Below are 17,386 nucleotides of genomic sequence, written 5' to 3'. Positions count from 1 at the left end.
AAGTGGCAGCTTTAATGATGCGGTGCGTGCACGGTATGGCGGCCGCTGTGTGCAAAGCAGTGTATACGTGGAGACGCGCCTCGTGTGTTCGTGAGTGAAGGTAATGGATTGCAATTATTATGGCACCTATACATTGGACTTTCACATTCTTGGTCGATTTATGCTGTATTCACATGGAACCAGGCAGACCGCACACTCGATATCATGTTCTTGGATGATAAAATTCGGCGAGGGCAGCAGAGAATATGTGCTCCGGTAACTGGAGGCTCTCTGGTATTAACTACACTACAGTCACCAACTACCAGCCCTTTGTGGGATTAAAAATGCCGCCGGAGAAAACACTAACTAACTTGCGGAAATACGGCCTCATCAATGTGTACATTTGCTGCTTCAGGGCAGTGTCGACTCAGGATGCGTTCAGGTACAGCATTGAGTGTAGTTCTTAGCACCCGAAGCGTAACGGCATGTACACACATTCTTCAGCAGTTGTACGTGTGTCGGGCTTCCAAAACAAGGGTGACCTTTACTTAATACTGTACATCGCGACACAGACTATCTGCCGTGAGGGAAGTCCTTCAATTAATGCAGTTGACTACACTATAGAAGATGCTTGCAGTAAATGCGGCACTGAACTCTGTGGAGTGACATAGTTAACCACAGTGTCCATTCTGTCATGACAGCACAGATAATCATAACACTAACATTTCTCTCTGTGCATTGAATATTCTTCTGTTGGATAGGTTTTCTAAATTTTCATCACAGAATGAAATGAAACATTCTAAGAACTGTTTCGTTTTTTTTTTGCTCGTTTAAAAAATTGTTTTTAAATGATGAGATGTATTCTATTCACAAAACTAATTGGAGTACAAGTTATATGTCCTCCAATGCTTCTTCTTGAATTGCACACTGTGGCCCTCTTTCCACCTCCAGAAGAATGCATCTCTTGTACGCAGAACAACTTTGTGAGCAAAATGGGAAAGAGAAAGAGAGAGAAATAGAAATAGATAGAGAGACTTTTTGAGGTTGTGAAGCGGTAGAACTGAGACCAAAGTGAAACATGGAAAGAAATCAGAGGGGGATTACGAAGTGAAAAACATATCCACTGAATAAATAGGATCAGAGCTGGGGAAGAATAAAGAGAACGTCTTTCTATCTTTCTCTCCTTCTTTCTGTCTGCATCGCTCTCTCTCTCTCTCTATGTGTCGCTTGGGGAATATAGCTTATATAGTGTATCAAAATGACATCGGAGAGATGGCGCCTCGCACATGCAGATGGCGGGGAGGAGGGACGCAGCGGCAGCACTTCACCGAGAGCGACAGTCGGCGGCGTTGCGGTGCAGATTGACTGACGGTTGCAGTCGATTGTTATGGGACCGTTTCTCACGGGAGGAAGAAAGTGATGCTTTATGGTGGAAATCCAGACGTGAGCGCGAGGCAACGCGGGCGCCTCGCTGTTTACACATTCATAATTCAGTGAAGTCATTTCAATGTTGTCAGCTGGGCTGCTGTGTAAAGAACGCCACAGACTAACACAAACATTCGCACTCAAACACGGCTGCTGGGCACTTTACACTCACCTTGGGTGGCGATGAAGTGATTTGATCGCTGGTAACCCTGTGTGACAGAGAGAGAGAGAGAGAGGGAGGGGAGATGAGAAGGAAGAAGAGATGGGAGAGAGTTAATAAGTAGAAGAGCATATGATGAAGTGAGACTCGGGGACCTCTAACTTTCATTTCACCCCTCCCATTCAGTCTCTTTCTCCATTTTCAGCTTCGTGCCATCTCCTATTCATCTCCACGCTGGGTTTTGAAGTCGGCGCTCTGCTATAATTTCTGCTCTGCTTTTTGTGTGAAGGTATTTCAGCGGCCGGGTGACGCTCTGCTTAAAATACATTAGCACATTTGACCAGCTACATTCTTTAGGTGGAGGACAACGCTTGAATTTTAATGCAGAGAGAGAGAGAGAGAGACATTGATTCCAGTTGTGTCTGTCTGACCACGAGCCACAGGTCATGCAGAGTGAGGCAGCTACGTTTCAAAGGCGGTCTGCTGTGCGCTGCTTTGCATGCAGCCAGCGCTGCTGATCAAAAGGTAGATTGACAAGTGAGGGCTCTGCGGCTCTGGGAGTAATTCTACCTCAGTGGCAGTGACTGATCTGGCCGTCTCCTCTCTGCTCGGCTTTCCATTAGTGCAGTTATGATACAGTGTGCGCGGTCTGGAAGGCTATTAGCGGCGCCCGGGCCATACAGCAGGCAGACCCTGTGCTCTGAATGCAAAGCAGGCCAGCATGATAGATCCCAAGAGTTAGGATTAGTGCGCCCTCTCATCAATCATGGGAAAAGTGATTTCAACTGTTGTATAAGGGTAAACATTTGTACAAATACTGTACAGCCGCCCCACAACCCAACAACCCCACCACACACACAAACACTGATATACACATTATTCAGCCAGGCAGGAGCACGAATTACATTCCATAACTGTCATGCCACAGAGGGAAGTTGAGATGGATGGCCGTCACTATGAAAGATTGCAGTGACCCTCATTCCCATGAGCTTCCACTGCCGAGTTTCCCCGAGCCAACCAGTTTTCTGTCCGTCACCTAGGTAACGACATATTCCAACAGCAGACGAGCAGAAAGAAAAAAACATCAAGCAATGTGAAATCACAATGGATTGAAAAGAACAAAACATGCAGAGTCGTTTGAGAAGAGAGAAGCCGATCAACACTTTCACAACAAAAGGATAAGTCACTGGATTTGCTTTGATACGTTTGGCTCACTGTCTAGCTGTGAAAGCTGACTGAGGTGAATGCAAGTAAATTAAAAATAAGTGCTCATATTGATCATGCATCTCATAATCCCTTGTAGAGTCTTGCTGAAACTTAAACTATTGATAGAGATCCTTCCAGAGAGAATTGCAGGACATGAAGGGGAGAATTAAAGATTTTTCCGTGGAGAATAAATTACCAGGATTGAGGTTTTGACACCTAGTTTTTTTGTTGTTTTCTCATCAGACTGTAGGATCATATATTCAAATACCTTGCAGCCGTACTTTTAAAGTAAGAGAAAGGTTGGCGGATGAAAAGCTTCTCAAGCGCAAGTTGAGGCTATGGATAACAGCATTATTGCCAAATCTGACATTAGATTCAAAATACACTAATGATAGTCGAAGGTTTTTTTGACGACTAGCCACCATTGTATTTTAGAATCCAAAATTAGCGCTGTCGCCTCCTTTCTTTGTTGCCAACAATTGCAAGAATTAATTTCCCGTGAAGTTATTTGTGTGAGAGCAATTACCATCCCCATCAAAAGCTGCCACGAAACGTTTTGATCCACTTGATATCGTTATTGCAGCATTGTTCGCTTTTGAAATTAAGACTATCACTTGTAATGTGTTCACACCTCTCAGAACATGTGCAATTGTATTCCATTATTTTCACCGGATAGCTTTCATGTATGGTTCAACTTTGGTAAACGTTAACACCAAAACCATTTGAACAGAGTTGACTTTAGAGCCACAGCTGTGTATTAGCAGAACACTAGTTACCTTCGCATTGAAAATGCCGGAAGGTTATGTTTTGATCGCCGTGTATTTATTTAGTTATTTATTTATTTATTTATTTGTATGCGTGTTATTCGCAAAACTCAAAAAGTTTTGAACCGAATCGCATGAAATTTGGTGGGATGATTGTTTATTATCCGGGGACCAGTTGATTAGATTTTGGGATCGATCGGGTCAAAGGTCAAGAACAGGTCAAAATCTTTCGCAGAACTGAAAAAGTATTGAACCGAATCGCATGAAATTTGGTGGGATGATTGTTTATTATCCGGGGACCAATTGACTAGATTTTGGGATCGATCGGGTCAAAGGTCAAGGTCATGAACAGGTCAAAATGTTCTTGAATCGCATGAAATTTGGTGGGATGATTGGTTATTATCCGGGGACCATTTGATTAGATTTTGGGATCAATCGGGTCAAAGGTCAAGGTCATGGAAAGGTCAAACTCTTTTTTTACCATAGCACGATACATTTTTGTCCAATTGGCATGCAACTAATGCCAAAATGTTCATAATTCAATGCCCAATCTTGTGATATGCGAAGGTATGCGCTCTACCGAGTGCCCATTCTAGTTATGTTTGCATTCATTTGTTAGACAGGAGATACTAACGAGTGCAAATAAACTCAGTGACTGAACTGGTTAAGTTGCTCATTCACAGTTAACTATTGCTAATTGGAAGTTAAGAAACTGTCGAACTAAATTGGCAGTGAACAATCTCAACAACTTGCTAACTGGAAAGCGTCGGATGTGGGCTTTGGCGCATGGGACGAGTGGGTTGTGCTTTAATAACACGGCTAATGGTTTGATCCCCAGCTCCTCCTGTTACATCTCGATCTGTCCTTGGTTGAGAGACATTTAATCATAAAATGCTTCCCAGACATTCTACAGCAGACCCACTGCTAGTGAATGCTCAGGCCAAATGTCACATGAATGCATCGATTCATGTTTAGGCGTTATCTTCAACCTGCTACGAAGAAGGTAACAAGCTAACCTGCTTCCTGGCAGATGAACATATTTAAAACGCTGTTCGATGGAAGCTAATAGGCTAACTCGCTGACTGGCAATTAACTAACGGGAACGAGAAAGCTAACTTGCTAACTAGAGGTTGATACTTTTTTAAATAACCTGCTAACTGGAAGATAACAAGTTAATCTGCTAACTGGAAGCTAAGGATCCTTAGAACTTGCTAACTATCAGTTAACGCGCCGTCTATCCTTCAAAATGGCACCGAACAAGCTTTCTCAATGGCTACCTGGAGCTAGCGCTCCTGGCTTTTGAGACTAGCGTGTTATTGGTTAGCTAGTCGGCCACAACACCTCCCGAGGAATCCCTGCTAGTAGCACTTATTCCTCAAGAACAGCAATTCATCATGCGGTGTCACTTTATAAATTTGACTTGACACTCTCCCCTGCTGAGATGCCTGATGAATATCGGCCCCAAGAAAAACGTTAGCCGTCACGAAAAGACTTTTTGCACTTTACTGTATTTGACTGTGCTGCCTGTTTTTTCTCTCTCCACAGTTCACCGTCGTCATATAAATTGTTTACCGTGATCTGAGTTGCTTGATTTGACCTCGTCTCCTCTCCTTTGTGTCGTACCAGGTATTTTATAAGACAGCCTTGTGTAAAGCAAGAACCCCAGGTAAGCATCTGAATATGGATGAAAGACGACACTGAAAGATTATAACTCGGGGGGAAACGTGATAGAGGACAAGCTCAGAGGCTCAAAAAGGAAAAGGAAAATGAAAGAAAGCGCTGCTGTTGGGGGGGAAAGCCATGGAGGGTTGGCAGGGACAGCGAGAGGGGGCAGCGTGAAAAGCAAGAGTGGATGGAAAGAGAAGAGAAGGAAGATACTTACTTCCCTGTTTATCCGAATCTAAAAGATGCCAAAAGGTTGAAAACGGGGGGCGGAAATAGAGCGAGAGACAGGAAGAAAGACAGAAAGTAGGGGAGGAAACAAGAGCTAGTTAGTGTGATTAAAGACTAGGAAAAGAGGGTAATGAAATGGTTAGAGAGCGGCTTGCCATTAGGACCTGTGGAGAGAAAAAATTTCACAAGACTGAAATTCCCATGTTTCTATGCCGAGGCCACCTGCTATAGTATCAATTTCCTCTGAATCTTCTCACCTTTTGCATGCTTTACATCTTTATTTCGTAATAGTTTTTGGTAAAGAGGCAGAGAGAGAAGGCGTTGATCTGAAGCCGGTGATGATACAGAGTTGTCTTTAGTGTAAATAACATAGATGGCACTTTAACACGACTTATGATGAAGAAGGGCATGGCAGGGATGATGCCTCAGGAAATAGATGTAATTTAATACATTTCCTCAATTGCTCAAGGTGAAGGATTGCTTTAAAAGCTGCAGTGTGTTCTGCAGCACTTACCCCGTTCAGTATTTCTAGGAATTACATCCATATTGGGTAAATCCACACTTCAGGATTCATTCTAGTTAGGGAATCAGTCGAGTTGAGTCAACCAACTTTTTTTTGGTTTGTCGTCTCTATCAAATATTATTGTGATAAATATATTTTAGAGCCAACAGTTTATTATCTACACTTGCTTTTCTCAACCAGTGGGCCAGGGTCTCAGCGTGCAATCTAGTGGGAGGCGGAGCTACAGTTTATGTGTCAGATTAAATGAATAATATTTTTGGGGTAATTTACAAAGCTATATATATATATATATATATATAAATATGCTTAACAATTCACATGAATAGAAAAGGGATTGATTAATTAAATGAACAGTTACGTTTATATCACCTAGCCAATCACAAATAATCAACAGGTAGAGAGAAGCATGTTTAGTCATTCTTCGCGAGTTAACATTTCGTTGGATGCAGTGATACAACATTTATGCGGGAGAGAAACCTGCGCCAGTATAATCTCTAAATCAGGTGGTGAGGAAAAACATAGCATTTGGAGTCATAACAGCAAGCAGGGATGGGTGACAGAAAACAGAATATCCTACATTTATCATTCCAGCTGACAGTGTCATAACACATTTACAGCCCAGTATACCATTTCTCCTTTTTTGTGATTCTTTTGGTTTGGTCATTTATTTGAGAAGATTGTCCTCAGAATTTGTGATGAGACTGGAGTTGCACAAAACTGAGAATCCCTGATCTCGGAGATAAAACCGGAAGCGAACAGACCCAAAAGCTGACTTGTTGAACAGAAAATTAATTTGCTGAGTAAAATGTTATAATTACAGATGAGAGAGATGGCGAAAAACGACCTAATTAAATAGTTGAAAGTTCCTCAAACTAAGTTGGAAACTGGCATTCTTCAAAGGGGACACGGACCAATGAAGTGGTATATTCAGCCCTCTCCAGTTGACACAAAAAAGACAGACAAAGATATAAAGTACACAGAGTATAATGAGTTTGCCATTCAAAGAAATTAGTCTTTTGGATTTGTCTGCTCAGCCATTACTTCCCATGCTCCTTCCCAACTTTTTCTTATTTCAAACTAATTACTGTTGATTCCAACACAAGTATGACAGGCATCCCTGCCGCAGCAGCATCGCAAGAAAAGACCGACTCACAGCTGGTGTTAATATCAGTGAACCGTTGATGATGGTTTCACGCGCGTGTTAGGCTACACCTTGTCAGCCAACGACGGCTACAAAAATAAATATCTAGAGATTTGACACAAATTGCTACCCGTGCCAAAAAAGAATGGGAAAAAAAATGTAAATGAGAGGAGAGAGAGGGCTGGAACTTTTTCAGTTTAACCTTTCGAAAAAATAAATGTTCCGTTTATTCCAACCTTGGCGTCTGCCGCGATTCACCCACGAATCATTTCGCTGCGGTGTCGTGTGCCAGGGGTCTCGGCATGACACGCTGTCGACGGCACAGTTAATGACACAAAGGTCCTCGGAGCGTTGGTCCGAATGGAGCCCTCGCGATGCACTAAAGGGGATTAAAGTGACCACGCATGGCACTGTGAGCTTTGATGTTCCGCTTTAACCAATTCCAGCCACATAAGGCTGTGTCAGGCATCCACTACTGATCCGCGCCCCTTCTGTTCACTTTACATTTCTTTTTGTTCGGCAAACAAAAGGATAACAAACAAACAAAAAACGCGGGGCGTAATACAGCGTGCAGAGACCATATCATCTCACGCTGCAGTGAGCGAAAGAAATAAGGCGAGACGGTTGAGAGCTTTTCGCCGTCGCCCTCAAGTGACTCCTCCTTCATACTCGAGCCGCGGACCACATTGGCCCGTCCTTCACATCGCTTCGGGCCGTCTCGTGCAAAGCTACCGAGATCCGGCGAGAGTTCCGCGCCGCAGCTGGAACTGTCGAGGCTCCCTGAGCTACTCACTGGAGCTGAACTGTTAGGTGAGATGAAAAAAACATCTGAAAGTAGATGAAAGGATCTACTACGGCGTCGCCTTTAAAAAAAGCATCTGGGTGAGTCACGAGGCCCCCGCCGCTCAGAGCTCACGGGCTCTTGTAGGATTTTGGGGATTGCCGCGAGATAATCTGGCCTCCAAAGCCTGTACGTACCAGCACACATGAGATATATTTCTATATCTTGTGGGTGTAGTTACTAAATGGAGAGTTCAGTCCAAGCAACAACGTGCGCACACATTTCTCAGATGCGGAGATGTCTTCTGGTCGACCGCAACAATAGGAGATGTCGAGTATGAGCTCTTAAGGTGGAACTGTGGGATAAGCATAGACGGAGGTGAGTGAGCAGAGGTGTGTGGGTGACTTACGTCGATGTAGTTGGCATTGACATAATCGGAGCTGGGGTCGGCGAGCAGAGAGTGGAGCTTGACTCGATGGCGATCATCTGAAATGCCCCCAAAAAATGTGGCTTTTAATAATACAAAAGCAGATCTCAGGCTGTCAAATGAAATGAAAGGTTAGGGTGTGGAGAGAGAGGGACCTGACATGCAATCAAAAGTCCCCGACACCAGAACCGACGCTGGGGTTATATAAGAGTTCCAACATCATTAATATCAAGACCAATGACACTGTCCTCAACAACATAATCACAGAGACAAGGCGTTGCAACAACACTGGTAATAAGAGTCTGACACGAGCAGTCAAACAATCACACTGATTATTGCAAATATGGGTGCAAGGATCCAATATTTCTCTTGACTGATATCTATTGTGATAGCTAAACAAAGAGTGTCTGCCGAGAGTGAGTATTGATCTGACACCAGTGCTTCCCACTCTGCAAACCTCGGTACGTAGGACTCATCTGAGGCGAGAACAATGTCAACCAAAAGAAAAGATTGCCAAAGCAATGAAAGACGAATTCAAGCGTTAATAATTCTGATTAATTCGGCTCAAACACAGTAGCTACCGCATCTGGAGAGTTTCATACCTCTGGGTTCCAATGCAGAGTTTTAGCCTCTGAATATTACTTCTGAGGCGTTCTCTCAATGATGCGGAAAAAACACTGAAACTACGACGACATTAAGCTAACAATATATTTTAAAACGCTGTTTTCCAGAGAACACTATTTGCATCCATAAAGACCAAGATGTTTTTTTTTTTTTTTTTAAATACCTGAGTTGTCATCAGCTGCTACTTGAAGTGCTTTAGTTGCATTTAAAACTACCAATTACAGAGAAGTTGTTTTAACAGTTAAAGTCGGCCGGGTCCGTGATAAAAACCTGCCTCCCCTTCTAAAAGCTTCTACCACCACTTAAGTAACTTTTAATTGTAGTTAATCCAACCGTAACTATATCAAGGTTTGTTTTCAACTGGGAGCAGGAGTAATTACCGGGTGGTGTTAACAGACTTTTAAGACACGGTAGCAGCCTAGTTTAGTGTATTAACTGGATCCCCATTAGCTGATCTTCCTGGGGTCCACAGAAAGAACTAAACGTAACACATACAAAACATGACGGGAAAAACAAACAGTTGAAAATACTACAAACAGAATAATAAAATAGTACAGTCAGATACTTAGTTTAGTTAGATGTATATCGTGCAGTGCCTCCGTAATGTAGACAAAGAAGGATCTGATGACTACAAAGGCAAAAACGTCAAGTGCTTAATGGCCTGAGGTGCGCCTTTAATTGGTTTTTTTAAATGACCGATTATTACCTGAAGGAGTTTTATGAGGAGGTAGCACATTCTAAGCAGTAATTGCATGAAAGCTAACTGTATGTTTGAGGAGGTTTGTTCTTGGGGTTGGAGGTATGAAGTGAGCTATTCTAGCGTTCCTTGTGTGATGGTTATATCTGTTACATGTATATTGTAACTGATTATAAAAAAGGTGTCCGATTAAATATCACCTTTCTGGAAAACACGAGAAGGCTATAGTGAAGTTTAATTTCCATATGCGCTGTGTTCGTTGTTATTGAACACTGGAGCGATAATCTGGCAGCTCAGCTTTTCAGCCAGTTGTAGTTTATTTACGTCTTTCTTAGCAGCTGCTGACCAGGTGAATGGAGAGAATAGCAGGGGACAGAAGACCAGACGAACAATAGAGTGTTAAATAAGCAGAGCACGGGAGCAGAGTCGTTAAATCGTGATGTATTTTACAGTGTATGCATAAACAGCTATAAATGTTACGGTGTGCCGTAACCTGCAGTGCAATGCAGACTGAATCAGAGCCAGCTTGGAGCAGCATGAGTGTTTCTGGCCTCACGGTACTCACGGTTAAGCAGGCTATCGTGCCTTCCTTTGGTCTTGTCCTTCTTTTTCGTGACGTCCCAGCCATCGAAAAAACTCTGCAAAGGAAAAAGACATCACGTGTTGAGCGTTAATCAGACGACCCATGACATCATCTTGAGACGCGCGGTAGAAACGACTTTGCTAGATGCAAACTCCAAAGTGTTACCCCGAGGTCGTCTGAGTAACTTCTCTATTATAGCGTCTCGCCAAGTCGTCAACAGACATCTGCCACAACATAGCGGGGAGAGGCTGAGGCGGAGAGACGACACGCGGCACTGAGAGACGGCTGCGGCCTTGAGGAGGAGGAGGAGGAGGAGGAAGAGGCCATTCTCCTTCGACACAGACACTGCGGGGCTCACCGCCTGAAGAAAGTCATTGCTCTATAATACCGGAGTGTTAAACTGCTAAATTTGTGACAGCTGTTTATTGGCACAGCCATCTATTAAGTCTGCTCGGCGACACAAGATGCGTGATTGAATTTAAATCGATTCTATATGTGAGAGAAGAGAGCGGGATGGAGAAAGATAGATACGTGACACGTGAAGCCCCTGCAGACCAAAGCCAGCGGATCAGGGGATTGCCTCTGTCTCTGGATCCCTCACAGGTGATGTCTGACACAATCCTGCTTTCTGTTCACCTTCCCAGGAGCTAAAATTCATTTATTTCCTCTTCCATTAGTTTTTTAGTTGTAGTGTGACATCTGAAAGAAGAAACTCTGTGACTTAACGCATTTATGAATTAATTATTGTTTATTGATGACCCAGCTGGCAGAATTAGCAGGCAAATCCACCAGTTGTCATCATTTTTTATTTAAATGATGGAATAACGCCAAATCTTTGTTGTTGCAGTTGCAGTTATTTTACAGATCCCGTGTTATAAAATTTAATGATTTGGTTTATTATAAAATAATGCAGACAATGTACAGAGCTAAAGCAAAGTCACTGCCAGACTGTGTACAAAGTTTATTTTCAATACATGAGTGTAAATATGATTTGAGAGATGTTTGCAAGTTCACGGTACAAAAGGCTAAAAAAGGGATGAAAAGAAGATGTATTTCTGTTGTAGGAGTCCAATTATGGAATAATGTTGAAATTGAAGTAAGAATGGTGACCTCCTTTTTGTTTTTTAAGGGAATTATTTATTAAAAAATCCTTGTTATAAATGTAATTAAAAACGGATTAATATGGAAGATGTATGTGGTAGTATATATAAATATATTTTGTTTTTGATCTTGTTTATTGTTTTTTCTTCTTTATTTTATATTAATTTTCTGATTTATTTTTATTTCAATTTAGGATAGGAATTTATTAGCATTTTTTTGCTTCTACCTATACCTTTTCAGTCTTTCTCTTTTGTATTTTTTTTTTATAGGATAATATTGTTTTGTATTTGATTTGATTGACTGAATAAAAATACAAACAAACAAACAAGTGGGCAACATTACTTGTTCTCGTCTAAAGAAGTGAGAAAATACATTGATTGTGCTTGTGTAACCATCAAAGCTGTTCCAACCTTGTGTTGACGTCGGGCCACATGCACCGCCGTCCAATGGTTTGTTTACTTCGCACAGCTGATTGCAGCGGAATGGATTTTGACACAAATAAATCCTCATATCAGAGCACAAATACTGCGTTATTTGCACAAATACAGCGTTATTTGCAGCGCAGAAATTTGCCAACAGATTAGTTTGAGGTCACTCAGAAATGAATGACCTCAATCTAGCACTAATCTATTTTTCTTGTTGCTCCCAGTTCTTTAAAGTCGCATTGATCCACTTTCTTATCCACTTGGGGGTAGTAGAACAAGATTATTAAAAAAAACCACATATCTCAAATGAAGCTGTTATTTGTCGTCATTTTTTAATGCAGCTTTAATGATCCAACGCAAGGGTTCCTTCACAAAATGTTGAAACACAAATGTCAGCAGGAATACTTTAATTTTAATCTAAAGGATCAAACTCGAGATGGCAACTGGCCCAATGACTGTCTGGGAACTGTCAGTGTGCTGCAGTGTTGAGGGGAAGCTGCATTTCCAGGTGAAAACAATACGACAAATTTATCCATAAGAGGGCCGCATCCGTCATGAGATGTTTTCTGGGAATGTGTTGATTCACTGGCTGTGGGTACAGATGTTGGCTTCCATGCGCAACGCATATAGTTCCCGACCCATACGGAGGGGGCCAGACTCATAGACAACCCCCCTTCCCCTGCCCACCCCCCATAATGCCTTGCAACATGTCTGATCAATGGCAGCAGCCCGACCCTGTGGGAAATAAGGGTGATGAAGTCTGACAGCAGAATGCACGCTGATCCCCCCTCATCTTGTTTATTTCTCCAGGCGATAGGCAGCCAGATCGAGTGGAAAAAGTCACCCACACATTGATTTTGCTGGAGCGGACCCCTCGGGGATCTTCAGGAACCCAAAAGGTGCATCTGGCTTCTTCCAGGTGGATGAGCAAAAATGATGTGAACGTTCAGCATATGTGCATTCTTTCGGTAACGCAGAAAATATAAACAAATACACACAAAAGTCTGTGGCCTATTTGAAGTGAATGAGGCATGTGCTGTTGTCTCATTCAAGTAAACAGTAGCTGTACAACAGTGTGCATTCTTTTACACTGTCGTCTTAAATATAAAGGATGTAGCCCGTCACGGGAAACGTGCTCCGAAGGTGATTATCGGCTCTTCTGTCATTAGTTTCTCCGCCGTTCAACAGATGATGAGGACTTAACTTGCGCCTGCTCTGTGAACATGTACATCTTTAGTCAAACCCATGGAGCCCGAGACCTAAAGTACACACAAGTAGCACCGTAGTCCGTCTTTCTCTTCTTCCCTCCTACCTCATATTCTTGTTTGAAGCCGTATCCCTCGGCCGTCTTCATCTGGTTGATGTGCTGGAGGAGGTCAGCCACCCTCACCGCGGGGTGGAGCTGGCCCGTGTGGTACGGCGAGCTCTTCCTGCGGCAGTGGCGGTGGGGCGAGCCGCCCAGCAAGCTGCTGGACTCGTTGACGGAGCTGCGCTGCTCGTCTGGGAACGCAAACGCAGACGGTTTGAGACGTTATTACGCACGCGGCGACGTGGAGCGGCTTCTTTCCCCTCCTTTTTTTAACCCTCCTGTTGCCTTGGGGTCAATTTGACCCCATTCAATGTTTAACCCTCCTGTTACCTTTATATTTACTGACATATTTTACCCTCGGGGTCAATTTGACCCCAGCAATTAAAACCTCCAGAAAATTATTATAATTAATATTGTTTTCCAAGTTTAAGTGTGAGGTACTTTATGTTTGTTTGTTGACGACCTAAATAGCCCTTTAAATATATTAAAAAGTTGATATTTCTTATATGTTTGACACAGTGAAAAACAGCCTGGGGTCAAATTGTGTGCTCCGGCAGAGCAGATTGGACACATGCTTGGGAGTAAACATGGCTGAAGGTCAGGCAGGAGGGGTCATCGTCTCTCCAGACACCCATATGTTCCTCGCGGTCTTACTTCGAGCGGTGCAGCCGCTGGCGTCCATGAAGGAGTGGGCCATCTTCTCGTCCTGCTGGAGGGTGCTCTGCTCCGTCATGCTGCAGTCTAAGGAGCTCAGCTTCCGACTCTTCTCCTGCCTGTAGGACATGGCCGCCTTGTTTATGGCCACCGTCTTCCTACTGTAGAGATGCAGAGAGAGGCGGGAGGATAAAGAGAGAGAAAGAGATAGAGGGGGGGGGGGGGCAGAATGAGAGAAAGACAAGTAAAAAGATAAGGAAGAAAGGAAAGGAGGACCGGTGAGGAGATGAGAAACTGGACTGAGGGGGAAATATAAGGGCTACGAGATTGAAACTGGACGAGGGGGAAAGTGCGATTTGGTGATAGCAAAAGAGTGTCAGGGGGTGGCGGTGGAGCGAAGGAGGAGGAGAAGGAAGGGGGGGGGGGGTCTACACTGGAGGATGGGGTGGAGATAGCAATGCTCATTTCCACTCTCGTGATCCTAGGGACCACGAAGGGAAAGCAAGGGGAAGATGGCGTCAGGATGTCGGGGTGGGAGATGGAGAAAGGAGTAACTTACGGGTAGTAAGGGTAAGAATAGAAGTCCCTTCTGATTAGCATGAGGGAGGAGGAGAGGAGAGAGACAGAGAGTGAGGAGAGAAAAAAAGAGAGGCGACTATGGTTTATCAAGATGGGCATCAGAAAGATAAATGAAGATGCTCAGTGGGTTGGAATGTTCCTGGCAAGCAATCATGGAGCAGGACCAAAGCATAAAGAATGAAGGAAGGGCCGGCTGCCCACCGAAAGTACCACCATCGGAAACCCGGTGTAACGACAACCCAAATGCCTGATGGAGTTTTTTTACTTTTGCCTTCTGATGGAGGAAAATATAGAATTGTAAAGAAAATGATGTAAATTATGTATATGACAAAAAGTTCAATTCAATATATTTAACTGGAGAATAAAGAGGGTGGAATTAAATCTTAGCTGGGAGCCATAGTCCAAAACAAAACTGTACAACTTGTTGACTTTCATCATGCACTGGAGCACCATGACACATCAACGCTTTTCACTGTTACTGATTTTGCTAAAACTGTATGTAAAATGTATAAATCATAAGACTATTATTTATACTTGTGCCCTTTTTAAAAATAAATGTAAACAATGTATTACCAATAGAAGCTTCACATGTTTTTAAGGTTTCCTGTCGGTTAAACCTGCATTAATGTATTTAGGAGGCTGATGTCATGTCTTAACCTCTTCCTGTAGTGACAGTTTTAATGCATAATAACTTCTCATGTAAAAATCAGAGAACCATGTTGAAATAACTCACGTGTAACTTATATTATTAAATGTATCGCATTATTTACAACAGCGTAAACAAATCTGGATTTAAAAGTCTTTGAATGTCTTCCAAAAGGGTTTACAAGGTCGTTCTTAAACAGTGTAACGAGGCATCCTTTCTGACTAAAAAGGTATTCCGATTAAAAAAGAAAAAGGTATAGGAATGAAAGGGGTGGATGTGTCTAAAAAAAAACAATCTGATTCTCTGCAAATAAAGTTGCTCGCTCCTCTACTTGCAGAAAGTTTGAAGTCGGTCCAGAGTTTTGGTGTGCAGCATTTCCTCTTTTCCACCGCCTGCGTTTGACCAGCACCCGACCGAGTTGTGCTGCGGGGGAGCTCCGATTTTACGATTGACGACCGAACCGAAACATATTTTACGGCTGCAGTCCAACTATAAATGAGCGACGATATCTGGTGGCTAAATATAAACATGTTCGCTCCCGTTTCCTCCGACGCGGCCGTCTGGCTCCTTTTTTGTGCCTGCGAGATAGGGCCCAATGAATCTTATCAGTCACTGCCTTCTTCCAGACATCCCATTCACTCTCCCTCTATTCTCTGTGAGACAATAACTCGAGGGCAGAGAAGTTCCTCTCCCCCCCCCCGCCCAAAAAAACAGCAAAAACAACCTTCCGAACCAATTACTTGCCCATCCACTGGCACCTCGCAGCTGCTCGCCTCATGTAATTGAGTGGGCAATGGAATAACATGCCCCTTGATGAAATATTTCACACTCAGATGAGTGTTCCACCGTCGCCCCGGCGAGCGCAGAGAGAATACACTGCTGGGTGCGATCCGACGACATCGTTAATTTGCAGGTGGAAGGCGGCCAACGCTTCCAGTGTCAGCGGGCTGCATCTGAATGTGCTCAGTCAATACGCAGACCTTGAAATTAAAAGATGAGATGAAACACAAAAGCCTGGCTGAGGCAGCGGCGGGAGAATTTGGGATTAATGCTGTGCCATCCCACTAGTTCTGGTTGTAATTCACTCTCATTGCCAAATGCTTTCTTTCGATAGACCAGAGCTGCCAAGTGGGATAGAGATCAATTCACTCCTCTGCAGAGGAACAATAGGACTTAGGACCGTTAATGTTTGCCTCCGAAAAAAGTCTCTGGCCTGCGGACACAAAAACATCTTCGCAGCCACTTACCCCTTCTTGACGATGATGACGATGGCCCCGAGAAGCAGGATGAGGACCACCAGACCGCCGGCGCAGGCCCCGAGGATCAGCCCCATGTCTTCGGCATGCTGGGACACCTCCAGAGCTCGCTTAGAGTCCTTACAGGCGGCTGCACCGGGCGACAGAGAGGCGAGAGGAAGAGGGTGACTCTTACAAAGGCATCCACTGGGAAGGCCTGGTCGGTTGTCGTTGTTGCAGTAGTGGTTTGAGGTTCATGGATCATTGTCACGCTAATTTCAGCATAATTAACTAAACAATTTCAAAGCAGATTGGCAGTTTATGCTGGACACTGGCTGCCTGATGGTAAATCTGATTCAATTCAATTCAGTTTATTTGTATAGCCCAATTTCACAAATTACAAATTTGTCTCGGAGTGCTTTACAATCTGTACACATAGACATCCCTGCCCCAAAACCTCACATCGGATCAGGAAAAACTCCCAAATAACCCTTCAGGGGGAAAAAAGGGAAGAAACCTTCAGGAGAGCAACAGAGGAGGATCCCTCTCGAGGATGGACAGATGCAATAGATGTCATGTGACCAGAAGGACAGATTTAGAGTTAAAATACATTCAACTAGAACGGGCACTCGGTAGAGCGCATACCTTCGCATATCACAAGATTGGGCATTGAATTATGAACATTTTGGCATTAGTTGCATGCCAATTGGACAAAAATGTATCGTGCTATGGTAAAAAAAATGATTTCGACCTTTCCATGACCTTGACCTTGACCTTTGACCCGATTGATCCCAAAATCTAATCAAATGGTCCCCGGATAATAACCAATCATCCCACCAAATTCCATGTGATTCAAGAAGATTTGACCTGTTCATGACCTTTGACCTTGACCTTTGACCCGATCGATCCCAAAATCTAATCAACTGGTCCCCGGATAATAAACAATCATCCCACCAAATTTCATGCGATTCGGTTCAATACTTTTTGAGTTCTGCGAAAGATTTTGACCTGTTCATGACCTTTGACCTTGACCCGATCGATCCCAAAATCGAATCAACTGGTCCCCGGATAATAAACAATCATCCCACCAAATTGCATGCGATTCGGTTCAATACTTTTTTAGTTTTACGAATAACACGCATACAAATAAATAAATAAATAAATAAATAAATACATGGCGATCAAAACATAACCTTCCGGCATTTTCAATGCGAAGGTAATGAATGTGACAGTG

The 17,386-nt window shown here is 43.3% G+C and overlaps 1 protein-coding gene across 1 annotated transcript in view; it reads right to left on the bottom strand.

The window, feature by feature from the left end:
* The window catches only part of ptprua (protein tyrosine phosphatase receptor type Ua), a 202,344-nt gene that overhangs the window by 26,076 nt on the left and 158,882 nt on the right, over positions 1-17,386 (bottom strand). Inside the window, exons 14-21 of the mRNA XM_056419063.1 lie at positions 16,165-16,303; positions 14,252-14,281; positions 13,693-13,853; positions 13,042-13,229; positions 10,186-10,258; positions 8,282-8,358; positions 5,417-5,434; positions 1,577-1,613 (exon numbers count right to left, since the gene is read on the bottom strand). Of these exons, the coding sequence (XP_056275038.1) occupies positions 1,577-1,613; positions 5,417-5,434; positions 8,282-8,358; positions 10,186-10,258; positions 13,042-13,229; positions 13,693-13,853; positions 14,252-14,281; positions 16,165-16,303 (723 nt within the window). The remainder of the gene's footprint in view (positions 1-1,576; positions 1,614-5,416; positions 5,435-8,281; positions 8,359-10,185; positions 10,259-13,041; positions 13,230-13,692; positions 13,854-14,251; positions 14,282-16,164; positions 16,304-17,386) is intronic.

Source organism: Pseudoliparis swirei, chromosome 1 (assembly GCF_029220125.1).
Source record: "Pseudoliparis swirei isolate HS2019 ecotype Mariana Trench chromosome 1, NWPU_hadal_v1, whole genome shotgun sequence".
In the NCBI taxonomy this organism is placed as follows: Eukaryota; Metazoa; Chordata; class Actinopteri; order Perciformes; family Liparidae; genus Pseudoliparis; species Pseudoliparis swirei.
This window is presented reverse-complemented; position numbering and strand designations above follow the sequence as displayed.